Here is a 20,342-nt window from a genome sequence, read left to right on the forward strand (position 1 = left end):
AACCAGTGGTTTAGATTTTTCTCATAATATAATCTCAGGTTTTCCTCTGATTGTGTTAAACACTCAAAATGCTAAGTCAGTCAGTATTCATTGAACACAACTCGATTAAATTCTTCTGCTTAAAAGCCTCTTTTAAAAAAAGCAGATTTGCTCGTTTTCCAAGTGGTAAGAAATAGCAGGTTTGCAGGTGAGATTAAAGTGTATTGGGTAGAATTCTGAGGTTTTCTGTTTTCTGCTTTCCCACCAGCAAGTCTGACTTTAAAAACTTATACATTATTTAATAGAAGGAGCACTAAACAATTTTACTCATATTTCTCCCCATAACCATTTTTGCCTGTTGTACTCATTGCCCGCATCACGAGCTCTTAGAATGGTTCCTGGCACAGAGTAGGTGCTCAAAGATCTTTTGTTTGGGGAATGCATGAATATACATAGTATGAAAAAAAAAGCAGTTCTTCTTTTATTGTGACAAACAATGATGGTAACAGTTCAAATTTGACTATTTTAGAATAAATAAGTAAACACTTGTCTCCTTAGCAGCTGGCCACTCTACCTCTTAGAGAGAGGGCTTTCTTCTCTTTCTTCTCGGTCTCCTGTCTCCCACCATTTTGTTTCTCTATTACCAATGAGAACATGAGTGGCATCGTCCCAAAGCCTTTCTGTTCCCCCTATCTCCACTTTTCGGTTTTTAGAATAACGATCCCCAGCCTTTAAGTTTTCTATAGGATTCGTTAGCCAGTGGCTATTAAGTGCTGTCACGGAGCCTAACAGAGAGCTGGGAAGGGAGCAAACCAGCGGGCCGGTGGTGCACTACTCGAGGGCCAGCACCTGCAGCTGCTTCTTTGGGAACCCCCTGGTCCCCGCAAACGCCTCAGAGACCCGCGCAGTTCGCTGTCCCACCAAGCGGCAGGAGGAGGTGCTTGTGGCGGGAAAGTTCAGGCCAGGTCCAATCAGGCACCTGGGATTAGGTAGCGAGGGTGGGTGCGGCTCCCCGGCCCCAACCCGGGCTGCCGGCCCCGCCCCCTGGGTGGGCTTCCCCACGGTTCTCCACCCCCCCCCCCGACCCGCCCCCTCGGCGCTCTTGCCCCGCCCCGCTCCGGGGCCGCGGCTAAAACCCGGAGCCGCCGCGACGCCCAGGGGACTGGAGGGACGCACTGAGCATGTGCAGATCAGCTCGGTGGTGGCTGCCGCGGCCGGAGGCGAGGGCCCGGTGCTGATGCGAACCGCCGGCTCGGCCTCAGCCCACGCGTGGTCGGCCCCCCAGGCCGGGGCGACAGGGAAGGAGCCGTAGCTTCCCCGTGGCCCGAGGAGCCGGCGCGGCGGCGCGCACTCCCTGGCGGCCGCGGCGCCCTCGGGGCCCACGATGATGGCGGAGCAGGTGAAATGCGCCTCGGCAGGGGTCAGCTCTGGAGCGGGCTCCGGGCCGGTGGTGAACGCGGAGCTGGAGGTGAAGAAGCTGCAGGAGCTGGTGCGCAAGCTGGAGAAGCAGAACGAGCAGCTGCGGAGTCGAGCGGCCAGCGCGGCCGCCGCCCCGCACCTGCTGCTGCTGCCGCCGCCGCCGCCCGCCGCGCCGCCCCCCGCTGGGGCCTGCAGCCCTTTGGGTCCTCGGAGCCCCCCGGCCGCCACGGCCACCGCCGCGGCCTCAGGGGGCCTGGGGCTCGGGCTGGCGCTGGGCGCGGGGGGCGGTGGCGGCAGCGGTAGTGGCAGCGGCGGTGGCTCCAGCCCCGCGTTCCCGGGCACCTTCTGCCTGCCTAGCCCCGCGCCCTCCCTGCTTTGCAGCCTGGCGCAGCCACCCGAGGCGCCCTTCGTCTACTTCAAGCCGGCAGCAGGCTTCTTCGGCGCGGGCGGTGGCGGGCCGGAGCCGGGGGGCGCGGGGACGCCGCCAGGGGCAGCTGCAGCGCCGCCCTCGCCGCCCCCCACGCTGCTGGACGAGGTGGAATTGCTGGATCTGGAGAGCGTAGCCGCCTGGCGGGACGAGGACGACTATACCTGGTACTGCCTGGCTCCGCTCCTTCCCTGAGACCCTGGCCTCGGGGGCTGCGGGCACCGGGGAGCGGGGGCGGGGGGCGGACGGGGGTCCCCTCGCGGCAGCCGGGGTGACTTCCCGCGGCTCCCGGAGGGGCCGACCCAGCAGGTGTTGAGCCAGGCGGTGACACTTCCCACGATGAGGCTTCTCACGAAGGCAGAAACCTGTTTTCTAATCGCTCCGACTGCGGATGAACCGGCCCCCCTTCCCCCCATCTGCCATGGGTTCTGCTATTTGCTGATTGTTGGGTCCCAAGCTCCTCGTTAGCATTAAGTGCAAAATCCATGTCATCTTGTCTTTTTGCTCAGTGCCGCTCTTTTCCCCAGTGTTTTCGGAGGGATGACGGGGGATGGTAGGGGTTGGCCTCTGTCTGCGACTGTTACTGTTCTTTCGTTTTAAACGAACGCTGGACAGGATTTGCGTGCTCTTCCTCCTCGGGTGGCATCGGAAGCCGCGCAGTGATGGATCTCTCTTTATAGAGAGGTTCGTTCTTGCTGTTTGAATTTTGCAGTCGTGTGCCCTTTTGCGTTGCATTTTCATTGAAATCTTATTTTCAGAGACTGACTTGCTTTTTAAAATGGGGTGACCTCACTGGCTTTCCCATAAATAGTGCCAATAAAGAGGACTTTTCTTGGAGTGGAATGAACAGGTGGGAGGGACTTTTTTATTTATTTATTTATTTTTTACCTAGGAACCAACGAACTGTCTTTAATTTTTTAAATTAAACTGTAGAAGAAAAGTGAGATTAGAGAAGCCTTATTTTCTTATTTCTTGGAAACTTTTTAGCTTGGTTATCAGAAAACTTGAGGCTGACAGCATTTATTCAGTTGACATCTGGTTAGCACTGTCTACTTTCCATGAATGAGTAACTTTAGGGGGAGGCTTGCTGTAGTCCTTCTTTACTTTAGGTCCTTTTTATGTAGGACCCTTTCTGTTTTTCCAAGCTGTGTTTTCATTACTTTCTTTGTGTCTCTGTTGCATGATTGCATGGAAGGGATTGGGAAATGGAGATCCTTACTGGTTTCCTATTGGGAACTGCAGTGTTCCTTTTCCCTTACACTCTATCATGTGAGAGCTCTAACTGTAAAGTACATTAGTTAATTGGTTTCATTCAAGAATCAAAATATATGGAGTTACAGTAAGCCTTTCAGAGGTGTATTCATCATCCACCTTAATACTTTTTGGCAGCTGTGCAGGTAGCTCAAGGTGTAAAAAAATCAAACAACTCATCACTTTCGGGAACTTTAAGCCATTTTTTCAAAGCTGCACCCTTATTTCTATAAAGCCCAGGGTGTATTGTAATCTCAGTTTCAGTCTGAATGTGGTACTAGAAAATGCTCTCATGATGGTCCTTAGATTTCACTAATAACTCTCAGCCCTTATGCCACTTTCAAATTATTTTAGGTTGATTTAGTCCCTACTTAGCCTTTTCTGATGGTATGTATGTAAACAGTGGAAGGAAACTTGTTTACATTTTTGATGGGGAGATATATGGGATCAGTTTTATGCTTAAAATATTTGCATTTTAAAATTTATTGTGATATTGTTTGTAAATATGAGATTAGTAATCTATTAATAACTTTCCTTCTTTTGAATGGATTTCTGTCATATTTAGTTAGCATCCTATTACTAGCATTTTGGTACCTAGGCTTTCTTTTTGTAGTTTAATTTTGTCCAAATAGCATTGAAATAACCAACTTTAACAGAAATCACCCACTTAGTGGTATTAGTATATTAGCTCTTCAGATGGTTTGAAGCAAATCAAAGTTGAAGCAGGTTCTATTTCATTCAACAAGTACACAGGTGAATAAATCAAAGCCTTGATGCTTTACAAATGTTTCTAGAGACAAATGGCAGAGAATCTTCCTGAAAACAAGCCTGGGATTAGAATTCCAGGTGGAAAAACAAGGAGGGTTCATTAATCTTAGTGAGATGGTCTTAAAAATTTTAAAGTTACCTGATTTACATAATTTTATTATTACATTTTATGCATCAAGATTTTGTTTGCATTGCAAATCTTTCTGATGAAGAAAATATCAACAGGGTTTAATTTTTAAAGTTTAACCCACTTGTTAATGCTTGCAAAGCACTCTGTTCGTTTATCACTGCAGACTATAGTGTCCCAGTCGTGTGGTCTCAGAAATAAGAGTGCTGTTCATTTGGATTCCCTGATATGTTTGCAGGATGGCAACTTATTTTTATTTCCTGTGTTTATTAAGAAACAACTGGAGTGGGTATATAGTACCTTATTTTAAAAATATTTAAAACTACAAGTTTTACATGCTCATCGTAAAAAAACTAAAACATAGATGTAGGTATAAGGTCACAAAAATTATCTTCCTTGTCCCCAATTTATTACCGTGACTCAGAATTCACCCTGTTAATACTCTGCAGCTCCTTCAAGATAAAAAAAATAATTACAACAATCAATATACAAACATATACACATCAGTTTTTTTTTTAACACTTGCCTTTCATTGAACATACATTGGACATTTGTGTATTCATGTGACATCACATCTCCCAGTAACAAAGGCATCATTATTAGAGTGACAATATTAAGGAACAAGTTACTGTTAACTGTATCACCTACAGTTTTTCATGCATTTTTTATTGTGATTTCATCCTAATGGGTTGAACAAAATGTGTTTGCTTATTTATTTAGAATAGCACTTCCTGCTAAAATGTCATAAGTTCAGGAAAGTTTACAAATGTAGATTAATCACTGGATATTTTAGCTATTCTTTTATGTAAGTATATCTTTTCTAATAAAACCTTAGAATACATTATTTTCCTTTTATTAACAACTTGGACAAAATTTGGGTTAAGAGTTATGTGTATAAGGAAAATCATGACTAACAGAACCAATATTTTTTTATGATAGTTCATTAGTTAATGATTAACCAGGGCTTTGAGATCGTTTTTCTGAATAATTATTTAACCTATAAGTAGTATCTTAAAAAAAAACAGCTTTAAAGAGAATGGAGTGTTATGCTCTCCCTTTTGACAAAAAAGCTTTGATGAAACAATTTTCTTATTTCTTTGAATATTTATCTTAATTGAATTTTAAGTCTTGAATGTTGCCTTAATACTACCTGATTATCTTAGCACAGTATTGCTGGAATTAAGTGTCTCAGAAAGTTAAAGTTGATGGCAATTCCAGAACCTGAATTCTTTCTTTCTTTCTTTCTTTCTTTACTTATTTATTTTTTATTATTATACTTTAAGTTTTAGGGTACATGTGCACATTGTGCAGGTTAGTTACATATGTATACATGTGTCATGCTGGTGCGCTGCACCCACTAACTCGTCATCTAGCATTAGGTATATCTCCCAATGCTATCCCTCCCCCCTCCCCCCACCCCACAACAGTCCCCAGAGTGTGATATTCCCCTTCCTGTGTCCATGTGATCTCATTGTTCAATTCCCACCTATGAGTGAGAATATGCGGTGTTTGGTTTTTTGTTCTTGCGATAGTTTACTGAGAATGATGATTTCCAATTTCATCCATGTCCCTACAAAGGACATGAACTCATCATTTTTTATGGCTGCATAGTATTCCATGGTGTATATGTGCCACATTTTCTTAATCCAGTCTATCATTGTTGGACATTTGGGTTGGTTCCAAGTCTTTGCTATCGTGAACCTGAATTCTTAAGTCATCTTATAGCCCTATAGTAAAACTCTCATCCTGCTATACTGATTCCTCAGTTATCTTACTAATTTGATAGGCTTAGCTCTCCGGAAGGCCGTTGGCTAGAAAGGAAAAGGGAAAAGTCTGAGTATCAGGAGCAAATAAGAAGCTCAAAGGGACTAAAATATCCATGCATACATGGGACACAGTGTGATTGGATGCTTTTTCTATCTTTATGGAAGAAATGTTTTTAAGATTTATATTTGTCCTAATGTCACCAGGCTGTGCAGCACCAGAGTACAAACAGAGTAATTCAGATTGGTCTGAAGTGGCAATGGGAGCCATTAGCTAACTGCATACTAGACCTTCCTATGACCTGTTTCAGCCCTCTTATTTCAGTGTTGAGGGACGGGAGCTCTGAGGCAAAATGGCTTATGTAAGCTCTTCTAGTTACTGATAGAGTTCAGACTAAAAATCAGATTATTTGTCCAGATTCAGAAGTGTTTACGTCACTGATATTTTTTTTTTCCCCAGAGCTAGCTGTGTAACTCATTAGTAAGTTTATAAAGTCAATTTAGTGGATTGACCAGCATTTTAAAAAAGTGAAGTGCAGTAGAATAGAAAATCAAAGTTTATCACATCTTATAATACAATGCTTGCTTTGATTAAATATGTTTTAGTTTTATAGATGTGGAAATATTAAACGTATTTTTGCATTATGATCAAAGTTAGCAAAACTCTATACTGTTTGAAAGCAAAACGGAGAAAGCAGGTGGAAAAGCACTAAAGATAGTATAGTACTCTGAAGGGAAGTTAGGTCTTGCACACCTCAACCAGGAAGATGGTTCTATATGAGAAAATGCCACGATAAAAATAAGTCAGCCAATATAAAATGCAGCCATATAAGGAGGCTTTATTTTAGTAGAATGACAATTAACAGAACATTGAGACTATATAAACAGGATGTGGCAAGGATTTTTAACTTTCCCAACTGGGAAAGACAATGGAAAAGTTGTTAATTATACAAGGAAAAATGGTGACTTGTACAAATTAAGAAAAATTTAATGAATGAGATATTCATCTTCCACATGTAATACCAAGACCCCAGACAGCTGGCTAACATCATTGCCAATTTTTCATCAAAGCTGTTGAACACCTTGTGCTATACATATGGCACAGCTAAATTAGACCACCTAAACTGTTTTTTGCATAATTGATTTTCAGTGAAAAGACCAGAGGGTGCTTCCCTTTTTGACAGTGCTAATTGAAAATGTACAATGTTTTCTAGGAGCAAATGGAGTTGACTGAAGTGTATGACGTGTGTTTGAAATAAGTAACTTTTAAATGTTGAAGTGAGGTGCTGAAGTAGTTTAGCTGTAACTGGGCGAGGCAGGGTTGGGGGTGGAGGGAAAGTTTGTTATAGGACAGCTTAGTAAGTAAAGCTTGAACTTCATGTATCCTTTTAAGAGCCTGTTGGAACTAAGTATTGTAGTGGCTATCTAGTTTGATCCTAGCAGGTGCCAGTGACTCAAACACTGTTACAGAGAACTAAAGATTCGTTGATCGTGCTTATTAGTGTTGATGTTTCAGCTTTCCTTAAAATAAAACTTGCAGTGATTGAAGGCTCTTAAAATTATTTGTCCGAAAATTACCACATATTACTTTTCAGTGGCAGGTCTAAAAAAAAAAAAATTATATATATATACACACACACACATATATATTTTTATATGTATATATACACATATGAAATATATATACATATGTTTTATATGTATATATACACATATGAAATATATATACATATGTTTTATATGTATATATACACATATGAAATATATATACATATGTTTTATGTGTGTATATACACATATGAAATATATATACATGTTTTATGTGTGTATATACACATAAAACATACATACATGTTTTATGTGTGTATATACACATAAAACATACATACATATGTTTTATGTGTGTATATACACATATGAAACATACATACATATGTTTTATGTGTGTATATACACATATGAAACATACATATATTTTGTGTGTGTATACACACATATGAAACATACATATGTTTTGTGTGTGTATACACACATGAAACATACACACATATGTTTTGTGTGTGTATACACATATGAAACATACACACATATGTTTTGTGTGTGTATACACATATGAAACATACATATGTTTTGTGTGTGTATATACACATATGAAACATACATACATATGTTGTGTGTATATACACATATGAAACATACATACATATGTTGTGTGTGTATATACACATATAAAACATACATACATGTTTTGTGTGCGTATATACACATATAAAACATACATACATATGTTTTGTGTGTTTTGTGTGTATATACACATAAAACACATGTTTTATGTGTATATATACATATAAAACATACACATATGTGTATGTTTTATGTATATATACATAAAACGTGTATGTTTTATGTATATATACATATAAAACATGTGTATGTTTTATGTATCTATACATATAAAACATATGTGTATGTTTTATGTATATATACATATAAAACATATGTGTATGTTTTATGTATATATACATATAAAACATATGTGTATGTTTTATATGTATATATACATATAAAACATACGTGTATGTTTTATGTATATATACATATAAAACATGTATGTTTTATATGTATATACACATATGTTTTATATGTATATACATATAAAACATGTATATTTTATATGTATATATATAAATATAAAATATGTATACATATGTTTTATATGTATATATACACACATAAAATATATACTTGTGTGTATATATATGTGACTGTACCATTTGTTTTTTGTATTATCTGCAAAAAGATGACTTTAGAACCAAATATTTTGGGAATAACTGAGACTTTGTTTTCCAGACAGTTGTCATACTTCATTGGAAACATTCAGGGTTATCATGGGCTTTGTATTATTTTTGGTCTCCCAGCATAGAATGTGATGTGTATGGAAAAGAAGGGGTTCTATGAGAAGGATAGTAGTTTCTGGTGTGTGTGGTTTGGAAGCAATTGAAGAAAAGTTAAAGAAAATTAGAGTGACATTCCAAATAGTAGTTGAAATGTATATTTCAAATATAATTTGAAAAATTCTGAAAATTTAGATTAAGACTTTTCAGATGCTCTTGCCAGAATCCAATATACCATTAATGAAACTACTGAAGTTGAAAAAAATGTTTATAAGTCACTAGAATGTATGATGTACTAATGATGGCCAGATAGGACATTGTAAATGTTACTTGCATTCTAATGACATTGAATAAAGTGATTTTTAAAATGACTTTTTGGAGGGTTAGAGGTATATAGGAGAAATACAGATTTTTTTTTTTTTAAAACCTTGCCTATCTAATTTTGGAGCCGTGTTGTACTCAAGGAGTTTTTAGCCACATGATCTCTGTAACTAGTTTTTTGTATTATCTGCAAAAAGATGACTTTAGAACCAAATATTTTGAGAATAACTGAGACTTTTTTTTTCTAGGCAATTGTCATACTTCATTGGAAACATTCAGGGTTATTGTGGGCTTTTTCTTTCTTTAAATCCAGCTCTAGGCCAAGTCATAGAAACACTAGGCTCAAAGCTATCCTGCTCACTGTCAGGAGACTGACTCTGAAAATGATCACTTCTGTCTTAATGCCATACATTTGTATAGCACCTCAACGGTTTTATCAAAATAATATAATAACATGTTAGTAGTTTTCAAAACTCCTCTTGTTAGGCTTATTACAGGAAGCAGTCCTCTACTCCCTCCTCCTGCTGAGTCCTTCACATAGGCATCACTTTATACTCTACTAGCTGTTTCTTTTTCCTAAACAGTCTTTATACTTTTCTGATCTTAGACATCTATGGACTTATTATGAAAGATGAAAACTTAGCTCTCTTCCTCTCACCCTTGACTACCATATCTCTTTTCCCTTCTCATAATGGTTTTTATGGTTTTTCTTTTATATTTAATGTCTGCATTATGATTATAATTTACTAGCTGAGTCCTGTTAATTGCATGTTAAACATGTATTTTCTCTGACCCCTTTGTTCCTCCAAGAGTTAGTAATGGCACTTCTTCTCTTCTCTTCACTTTCTTTAATTACCTATCAGAAATTATTTCCCCAAACACGCTAAAGGAGCCATAAAATCCCTCATTAAGGTCATACACATTTGGCAATCTGTTAAATCTGCTTTTTAAAAATTTATATTGTAGTGCTATCCCCTCTGAAACTCTTAATCTCATTGCTCTAGTTTTTACTGTTTGCCCCCTAAGCTGGATGCATACTGCTGTTGCCATGGGAACTCTTTCAGTTTCTTGGCAATGTGGATTACCTTCTTCTTAAATCCTTTTCGTTTGTATTTTTTTATTCTCTTAGGTGGGGCACAGCCTTCAATAGCTTTCTGAGAAAGGAGACCTGCAGGAGAGGCACACTTTGAGATCCTGCGTATTTGAAAATGTCATTGTTCTGCCCTTACATAAGATTCATAGTTGGACTGGCTATAAAAGTCTAAGTTAACCTTTCCCTCATGTTTGAAGGCACTGTTCCATTTTGTTCTAGCTTCTGTTATGTTCTAGCTGTTGAGTGCACTGTGTTTGGATATCTAATCCTTTTTGACTTTTTCTTTTGCTTCCTTTATTCCTAGTATTCTAAAATGTCATGTTGTACCTTGGTATGGGTTATTTTATTTAGTATACTGGACATTCGTGCACACTTTCACTCTAGAATTGCATGGCCTGACTTCCACTCTGGAAATTTTCTTGCTCTTTTTTTTTTCTTCAAAATAACTTTCCAGTTTCTTTCTTTTCTTTCTTTCTTTTTTTTAAGAACTTGTAACAGACAGATGTAGGTCATTCCATCTGGCTTAATCACTTGATTTTCTTATCTGTCTTATCCCATTGCTAATCTGTCTTTATTTTGTTTTCAGGAGACTTCTTCAACTTGATATTCCAAACTCATTTACTGACTCTTTTGTTTTTGCTATGATAGTTTCATTTCCCAAGCATGAATAAACTGTTTTTTTCAATATCCATGTGTATGTGTGTGCTTGTGTGTGTGTGTGAATGTAACATTTTCTTTTAGATGATATAAATTATATTCGTCTTGACATTTTCATCTGTTCCCTGCATTGTTTTTCTCTTTGGTTCTCTTTACTCCCTCTACTTTTAGTCTCAGTGTTTCATGTAAAAGGAATATTTCACATATTTGGTGTCACTGGTTGTCTGTTCATACCCAAAGGAGGTGCCGAAGCCGATCTAAAGTTCTTAATGGATGGAGCTCCTTGGTGCAGTTTACTAGTGATTGGATGGGTAGCCAGGCCACATTCAGGCATCTCTAGGTCTTCTCTTGGATTCATCTTTTTCTCTATGCATAAACCTTCTATACTCCTAGGAGATGTAATCTAGGCAGTCATTTCTAGGAATATAAAGAGAGAAATGGGACCAGAATTCTAACGAGTCAGCATGTGGACTTCCATTTAATGTTTGATTAAGTAAGGTACCTCATTTATCCTTCAGCTAAGTTTGGTGTGCCTGAAGTCAGGGCTTCTCTGGATCAGCTTATTCACATAGCAAAGTCTCTGGTCTCAGGTTGAGATGAAGAGGGGTGGTAGGACTGGCTGTATTGGAGGGGATTTGGGATTCCAGTTGTCCCTTAGGTAGACTTTCAACTGGATTCACTGCTTTTAGTGCCATGATCATCCCTACCTTCTATGAAATGCGGAGTGGGAATGAGATATAGTACCAGACAATAGGAATTGGACTATGGAGTATGAAAGAGAAATCTCCATAAGTGAACATGGCATAGTGGGTCACTTAGAAACTGAATGTGCCTGTAGAAATGAGCACTGCTTTTGAATATGCTGTGAGGCAGTGTGGACAAATGAAATATTTGTATCACATAGGCCCTAAGTAATTGAAGACACCTTCCTGTGGTGTTCCCCTACAAACAAAAAAAGGACTCTGTCAAAAAAAGTGAATGGGAGTATCTGGAATCCAGAGTCAAGCTGGTTGGAGGAAGCTTCCTAGCAGCAGAAGAGATCAGCAATTCTCCCATTGGATACTGGAGGTAACAGGCAGAGCCGTGCTTTAGATAGCAGTTTCAGATGGTAGCTGAGAGGGATTTGAAAACAACAGGCACAAGCTCAGACAGAAACATGAATTCTCCAGCAGGGGTTGACAGACACCTCATACGGGAGAGCTCTGGCTCACATCTGGCAGGTGCCCCTCTGGAACAAAGCTTCCAGAGGAAGGAACAGGCAGCAATCTTTGCTGTTCTGCAGCTACTGCTGGTGATACCCAGACATAGAGAGTCTGGAGTGGACCTCAGGAAAACCCCAGCAGACCTGCAGCAGAGGAGTCTGACTGTTAGAAGGAAAACTAACAAACAGAAAGGAATAGCATCAGCATCAATAAAAAGGACGTCCACACAGAAACCCCATCCAAAGGTCACCAACATCAAAGACCAAAGGTAGATAAATCCACGAAGATGAGGAAAAAACAGTGCAAAAAGGCTGAAAATTCCAAAAACCAGAACGCCTCTTCTCCTCCAAAGGATCACAACTCCTTGCCAGCAAGGGAACAAAACTGGACGGAGAATGAGTTTGATGAATTGACAGAAATAGACTTCAGAAGGTGGGTAATAACAAACTCCTCCGAGCTAAAGGAGCATGTTCTAATGCAATGCAAGGAAGCTAAGAACTTTGAAAGAAGGTTGGAGGAATTGCTAACTAGAACAACCAGTTCAGGGAAGAACATAAATGACCTGATGGAGCTGAAAAACACAGCACGAGAACTTCATGAAGCATACACAAGTATCAATAGCCAAATCAATCAAGCAGAAGAAGGTATATCAGAGATTGAAGATCACCTTAATGAAATAAAGCATGAAGACAAGATTAGAGAAAAACGAATGAAAAGGAATTAACAAAGCCTCCAAGAAATATGGGACTATGTGAAAAGACCAAACCTACATTTGGTGTACCTGAAAGTGACTGGGAGAATGGAACCAAGTTGGAAAACACTCTTCAGGATATTATCCAGGAGACCTTTCCCAACCTAGCAAGACAGGCCAACATTCAAATGCAGGAAATACACAGAACACAACAAAGATACTCCTCGAGAAGAACAACTCCAAGACACAAAATTGTCAGATTCACGAAGGTGGAAATGCAGGGAATAAAGTTAAGAGCAGCCAAAGAGGGATTACCCACAAAGGGAAGCCCATTAGACTAACAGCGGATCTCTCTGCAGAAACCCTACAAGCCAGAAGAGAGTGGGGGCCAATATTCAACATTCTTAAAGAAAAGAATTTTCAACCCAGAATTTCATATCCAGCCAAACAAAGCTTCAAAAGCAAAGGAGAAATAAAATCCTTTACAGACAAGCTAATGCTGAGAGATTTTGTCACCTCCAGTCCTGCCTTACAAGAGCTCCTGAAGGAAGCGCTAAATATATTGTTGTTGTTGTTGTTGTTTTTGAGACAGAGTCTCACTCTGTCACCCAGGCTGGAGTGCAATGGCGTGATCTCGGCTCACTGCAACCTCCGCCTCCCAGGTTCAAGTGATTCCTCTGCCTCTGCCTCCTGAGTAGTTGGGATTACAGGCACCCACTACCAGGCCTGGGTAATTTTTTGCATTTTTAGTAGAGGCGGGGTTTTGCCACATTGGTCAGGCTGGTCTTGAACTCCTGACCTCAGATGATCTGCCAGGCTCAGCCTCCCAAAGTGCTGGGATTACAGGTGTGAGCCACCGCATCTGGCCTTGGAAGAACTAAGAATGGAAAGGAAAAACCAGTACCAGCCACTGCAAAAACATACCAAATTGTAAAGACCATTGATACTATGAAGAAACCACATCAACTAATGGGCAAAATAACCAGCTGGCATCATAATGACAGGATCAAATTCACACATAACAATATTAACCTTAAACGTAAATGGGATAAATACCCCAATTAAAAGACACAGATTGGCAAATTGTATAAAGAGTCAAGACCCATTGGTGTGCTGTATTCAGGAGACCCATCTCACATGCAAAGGCACATATAGGCTCAAAATAAAGGGATGGAGGAATATTTACCAAGCAAATGGAAAGCAAAACAAAACAAAACAAAACAAAAAAACATGGGTTGCAATCCTAGTCTCTGATAAAACAGACTTTAAACCAACAAAGATCAAAAGAGACAAAGAAGGGCATCACATAATGGTAAAGGGATCAGTGCAACAAGAAGAGCTAACTATCCTAAATATATATCCACCCAATACAGGAGGACCCAGATTCATAAAACAAGTTCTTAGAGACCTACAAGGAGACTTAGACTCCCACACAATAATAGTGGGAGACTCTAACACCCCACTGTCAATATTAGATCAATGAGACAGAAAATTAGCAAAGATATTCAGGACTTGAACTCAGCTCTGGACCAAGTGGGCCTAATAGACATCTACAGAACTCTCCACCCCAAATCAACAGAATGTACATTCTTTTCAGCACCATGTCACACTTATTCTAAAATTGACCACATAATTGGAAGTAAAACACTCCTCAGCAAAGGCAAAAGAATGGAAATCATAACAGTCTCTCAGACCACAGTGCAATCAAATTAGAACGCAGGATTAAGAAACTGACTGAAAACCGCACAATTACATGGAAACTGAACAACCTGCTCCTGAATGACTACTGGGTAAATAAAGAAATTAAGGCAGAAATAAGTTCTTTAAAACCAATGAGAACAAAGACACAATGTCCCAGAATCTATGGGACACAGCTAAAGCAGTGTTCAGAGGGAAATTTATAGCACTAAATGCCCACCAGAGAAAGCAGGAAAGATCTCAAATCAACACCCTAATATCACAATTAACAGAACTAGAGAAGCAAGAGCAAACAAATTCAAAAGCTAGCAGACAACAAGAAATAACTAAGCAGAACTGAAGGAGATAGAGACATTAAAAACCCTTTTAAAAAATTAATGAATCCAGGAGCTGGTTTTTTGAAAAGACCAACAAAATAGATAGACCGCTAGCCAGACTATTAAAGAAGAAAAGAGAGAAGAATCAAATACACACAATAAAAAATGATAAAGGGGATATCACCACTGATCCCACAGAAATACAAACTACCATCTGAGAATACTATAAATACCTCTATGAAAATAAACTAGGAAATCTAGAAGAAATGGATCAATTTCTGGACACAAACACCCTCCCCAGACTAAACCAGGAAGAAGTCGAATCCCTGAATAGACCAGTAATAATTTCTGGAATTAAGGCAGTAATTAATAGCCTACCAACCAAAAAAAGCCCAGGATCAGATGGATTCAGAGCCAAATTCTACCAGAGGTACAAAGAGGAGCTGGTACCATTCCTTCTGAAACTATTCCAAACAATAGAAAGAGAGGGGCTCCTCCCTAACTCATTTTATGAGACCAGCATCATCCTGATACCAAAACCTGGCAGAGACACAACTAAAAAAGAAAATTTCAGCCCAATATCCCTGATGAACATCGATGTGAAAATCCTCAGTAAAATACTGGCAAATCGAATCCAACAGCACATCAAAAAGCTTATCCACCACGGTCAAGTCGGCTTCATCCCCGGGATGCAGGGCTGGTTCAACATATGCAAATCATAAACATAATCATCACATAAACAGAACCAATCACAAAACCACATAATTAATAGATGCAGAAAAAGGCTTCGATAAAATTTATCACCCTTTCATGCTTAAAAACTCTCAATAAACTAGGTATTGATGGAATGTATCTCAAAATAATAAGAGCTATTTATGACAGACCCACAGCCAGTATCATACTGAATTGGCAAAAGCTGGAAGCATTCCTTTTGAAAACTGGCACAAGACAAAGATGCCCTCTCTCACCACTCCTATTCAACATAGTATTGGAAGTTCTGGCCAGGGCAATCAGACAAGAGAAAGAAAGAAATGGTATTCAAATAGGAAGAGAGGAAGTCAAATTGTCTCTGTTTGCAGATGACATGATTGTATATTGAGAAAACCCCATCATCTCAGCCCAAAATCACCTTAAGCTGATAAGCAACTTCAGCAAAGTCTCAGGATACAAAATCAATGTGCAAAAAATCACAAGTATTTCTATACACTAATAATAGATGAACAGCCAAATCATGAGTGAACTCCCATTCACAATTGCTACAAAAAGAATAAAATATCTAGAAATACAACTCACAAGAAATGTGAAGGACGTTTTCAAGTACTACAAACCAGTGCTCAAGGAAATCAGAGTGGACACAAACAAATGGAAATACATTCCATGCTCATGGATAGGAAGAATCAATATCGTCAAAATGGCCATACTGCCCAAAGTAATTTATAGATTCAGTGCCATCCCCATCAAGCTACCACTGACTTTCTTCACAGAATTAGAAAAAACTATTTCAAATTTCATATGGAACCAAAAAAGAGCCCATATAGCCAAGACAATCCTAAGCAAAAAGAACAAAGCTGGAGGTATCATGCTACCTGATTTCAAACTCTACTACAAAGCTACTGTAACCAAAACAGCATGGTACTGGTACCAAAACAGATATATAGACCAATGAAACAGAACAGAGGCCTCAGAAATAATGCCACACATTTACAACCATCTGATCTTTGACAAACCTGACCAAAACAAGTAATGGGGAAAGGATTCCCTATTTAATAAATGGTGCTGGGAAAACTGGCTAGCCATATGCAGAAAACTGAAACCAGACCCCTTCCTTACACCTTATGCAAAAATTAACTCAAGATAGATTAAAGATTTAAATGTAAGACCTGAAACCATAAAAACCCTAGAAGAAAACCTGGGCAATACCATTCAGGACATGGGCATGGGCAAAGACTTCATGAGTAAAACACCAAGAGCAATGGCAACAAAAGCCAAAATTGACAAATGGGATCTAATTAAACTAAAGAGCTTATGCAGCCTACTGAATGGGAGAAAATTTTTGCAATCTATCCACCTGACAAAGGGCTAATATCCAGAATCTACAAGGAACTTAAACAAATTTACAAGAAAAAAACAACCCCATCAAAAAGTGGGCGAAGGATATGAACAGACACTTCTCAACAGAAGACATTTATGCGGCCAACAAACATGAAAAAAAGCTCATCATCACTGGTCATTAGAGAAAGGTAAATCAAAACCACAATGAGATAGCATCTCACACCAGTTAGAATGGCGATCATTAAAAAGTCAGGAAACAACAGATGCTGGAGAGGATGTGGGGAAATAGGAACACTTTTACACTGTTGGTGGGAGTGTAAATTAGTTCAACCATTGTAGAAGACAGTGTGGCGATTCCTCAAGGATCTAGAACCAGAAGTATCATTTGACCCAGCCATCCCATTACTGGGTATATACCCAAAGGATTATAAATCATTCTACTATAAAGACACATGCACACGTATGTTTATTGTGGCACTGTTCACAATAGTAAAGACTTGGAACCAACCCAAATGCCCATCAATAGTAGACTGGATAAAGAAAATGTGGCACATACACACCATGGAATACTGTGCAGCCATAAAAAAAGGATGAGTTCATGTCCTTTGCAGGGACATGGATGAAGCTGGAAACCATCATTCTCAGCAAACTAACACAGGAACAGAAAACCAAACACTGCATGTTCTCACTCATAGGTGGGAGTTGAACAATGAGAACACATGGACACAGGGAGTGGAACATCACACACCAGGGCCTGTCGAGGGGTGGGGGGCTAGGGGAGGGATAGCATTAGGAGAAATGCCTAACGTAGATGACAGTTGATGGGTGCAGCAAACCACTATGGCACGTGTATACCTATGTAACAAATCCTGCACCTTCTGCACATATATCCCAGAACTTAAAGTATAGTAATAAAAAAAATAAGGAAAATTGGTGAAAAAAGTATTGAGATAAGGAAACTCCACAGTTGACTAACTAGTGGCTCATTTCTGTCGGGGCTGTGGTATTCATGGCTTTTTACATACGTGGTAGATGGCAGCTATGAATTTCTCATCTTAAGAACACTGAGTACTGGTCATGGTGGGTCACACCTGTAATCCCAGCACCTTGAGAGGTTAAGGCAGGAAGATCACTTGAGCCCAGGCTTTTGAGACCAGCCTCGACAACATAGCAAGACCACATCTCTACAAAAAAACTTAAAAAATAAAATAGCTGGGTGTGGTGGTGCATGCCTATGATCCTAGCAACTCAGGAGGCTGAGGTGGGAGGATTACTTGAGCTCAGAAGGTCAAAGCTGCAGTGAGGTGTGTTTGTCCCACTGCACTCCAGCCTGGGTGACAGAGCAAGACCATGTCTCAAAACAGAACAAACAAAACCACAAAGCAGTGATTCCTTATCTTGTGACTTTTTAAAAACGGCTTTATTGGAATACAATTAATATGTAAACTGCACATTCTTGTAATGTACAATTTGATAGACTTTAACATGTATATATACCCGGGAAATCATGACCACAGTTAATGTGTAGTGAACAGATTTCAACACTTGAAGTTTCCTGTGGCCCCTTGTTTTCCTTATTCTTTCCCTCCTGATCCTTGCTACCTCCAACCCAGGCAACCCCTGATCTGTTTTCTGTCAGTTTAGATTAGTCACCCAGACTGGAGTTCAGTGGCACTATCTCGGCTCACTGCAACCTCCACCTCTCGGGTTCAAATGATTCTCTTGCCTCAGCCTCCTGAGTAGCTGGGATTACAGGTGCATGCCACCACATGCAGCTAATTTTCGTATTTTTAGTAGAGACAGGGTTTCACCATGTTGGCCAGGATGGTCTCGATCTCCTGACCTTGTGATTTGCCCACCTTGGTCTCTAAAAGTGCTGGGATTACAGGCAGTTTGCATTTTTTATAGTTTTATATCAATAAAGTCACAGACTATGTACTCTTCCATTTGTTTGTTTTGGTCTGGCTTCTTTCAAGCTAGATAGTTATTTTGAAATTTGTGTTATTACATGAATCAGTAGTTCATTTTTATTGTGGGAGCTGTTAGATTTCATCATTGTAACCATGGCTTGTTTATCCACTCATCTTTTGATGGGCACTTGGGTTGTTTTTAGTTTTGGGTTATGACAAATAAAACTGCAGACATTTATGTTTAAGTCTTCATATGAACATGCTTTCATTTCCCTTGGGTAAATACTTCTGACTTGAGTGTCTGGAACAGAGAGTAAGTGTAGGTTAACTTTTTAAGAAGCTGCCAAACTCTTTTCCAAAGTGGTTTCACTATTTTTCATTTCCATAACCAGTGTATGAAGTTTTCAGTGGCACCAAATCTTTCTTAACACTTGCTATGGGTAGTATTTTTCATTTTAGCCATTCCAGTAGGTATGTGGTAGAATCTCATTGTGGTTTTAGCTATTTTTCTAATGATTAATGATGAACATCTTTTCATATAGCTGTTTGCCATAATAGGTCTTCTTTGGTGAAATGTGTAATCGAACCTTTTGTCTATTTTTAAAATTGAGTTGTTTGCTATTTGTAGTTTCTTGTTTTCTGCATAAAAGTTCTTTGGTAGATATATGATTTGCAAATATGTCTTTCCCAATCTGTGGTTTATCACTCATCCTTTTAGCAATGTCTTTCAAAAAGAAAAGTTTTTAATTTTGATGAAGTCCAATTGATGTTTTTTCTTTTATGGATCATATTTTCAGTCTTATAAATTGTATCTAAGAAGCATTTGCCAACTCAAGGACACACATACTTTTACCTTTGGTTTCTTATAAAAATGTTACAGTTTCAAGTTTTACATTTTTGTCTGTGCTCTATTTTGAGTTAGTTTTGGATAGTGTTTGTACTGTGGATCAAAGTTTTTTTTTTTTTTTTTCTCACATATAGATACCCATTTTGTTCCAACACCATTTATTTAAAAGACTATCCTTTAAATCGTGTTTTACTAAAAATCCTCCATATATGTGTGGTTTTATTTCTGGGCTATTTTTTTCCACTGATCCGTTTATTTTTATGCTACACTAAACTGTTTTCATTACTGTCATGAGCTTCAATCAGTGGTATAGCTCTCCATTTTTTTTTTTTTTAACATTTGTTTGGCTATTCTAAGATCTTTGCATTTCCATATGAATTTTAGATCATCTACATTTCTACAAAAAAGCTTGCTGGAATTTCTATTGGGATTTTGCAAATTATGTGGACCAATTTAAGGAGAATTGACATCTTAATATTTAGTTTTCTTACTCACGAAAATGGCATATCTCTCCAGTTATGTCCTCTTTAATTCTCAGAATGTTTTGTAGTCTTCAGTGTTCAGGTCCTACACATCTTTTGTCAGATTTATCCTTAAGCATCTGATGGTTTTTTAAAAAATGCTATAGTAAATGAAAAGTGAAATTTTAAAAATATGAATTCGTTTGTTGTTAATATATATAAGTATACAATTGACTTTCCTACATCAATCTGGTATCTTACAATCTTGCTACTAAACTCACTTATGCTATTATCATTTTTGTAGATTCTTCAGATTTTTTTACATAGATGATCATGTCATCTGTGAATAAAGACAGATTTACTTGTTTCTTTCCAATGTAAATGTTTTTAATGTAATGCCTGATTGCATTGGCTAGGCTCTTCAGCAGAGTGTTAAATAGAAGCGATGAGAGCCAATGTCTGTGT

General features: G+C 39.0%; 1 protein-coding gene across 4 annotated transcripts in view; it reads left to right on the forward strand.

Annotated features, from left to right (window-relative positions):
- The first annotated feature begins 1,136 nt into the window (after positions 1-1,136).
- Positions 1,137-20,342, forward strand: part of SLAIN1 (SLAIN motif family member 1) — a 66,851-nt gene continuing 47,645 nt past the window's right edge. For 2 of the 4 annotated variants that reach the window (XM_008950563.5, XM_014347467.4), the window contains exon 1: positions 1,137-1,992. In XM_008950563.5, the coding sequence (XP_008948811.2) occupies positions 1,364-1,992 (629 nt within the window). In that variant the 5' untranslated portion in view covers positions 1,137-1,363. Of the gene's footprint in view, positions 1,993-2,060; positions 2,510-20,342 lie in introns of those variants that run through there. The other 2 variants (XM_034936817.2, XM_034936818.3) reach the window with 2 other exon arrangements.

This window comes from Pan paniscus, chromosome 14 (assembly GCF_029289425.2).
Source record: "Pan paniscus chromosome 14, NHGRI_mPanPan1-v2.0_pri, whole genome shotgun sequence".
Classification (NCBI taxonomy): Eukaryota; Metazoa; Chordata; class Mammalia; order Primates; family Hominidae; genus Pan; species Pan paniscus.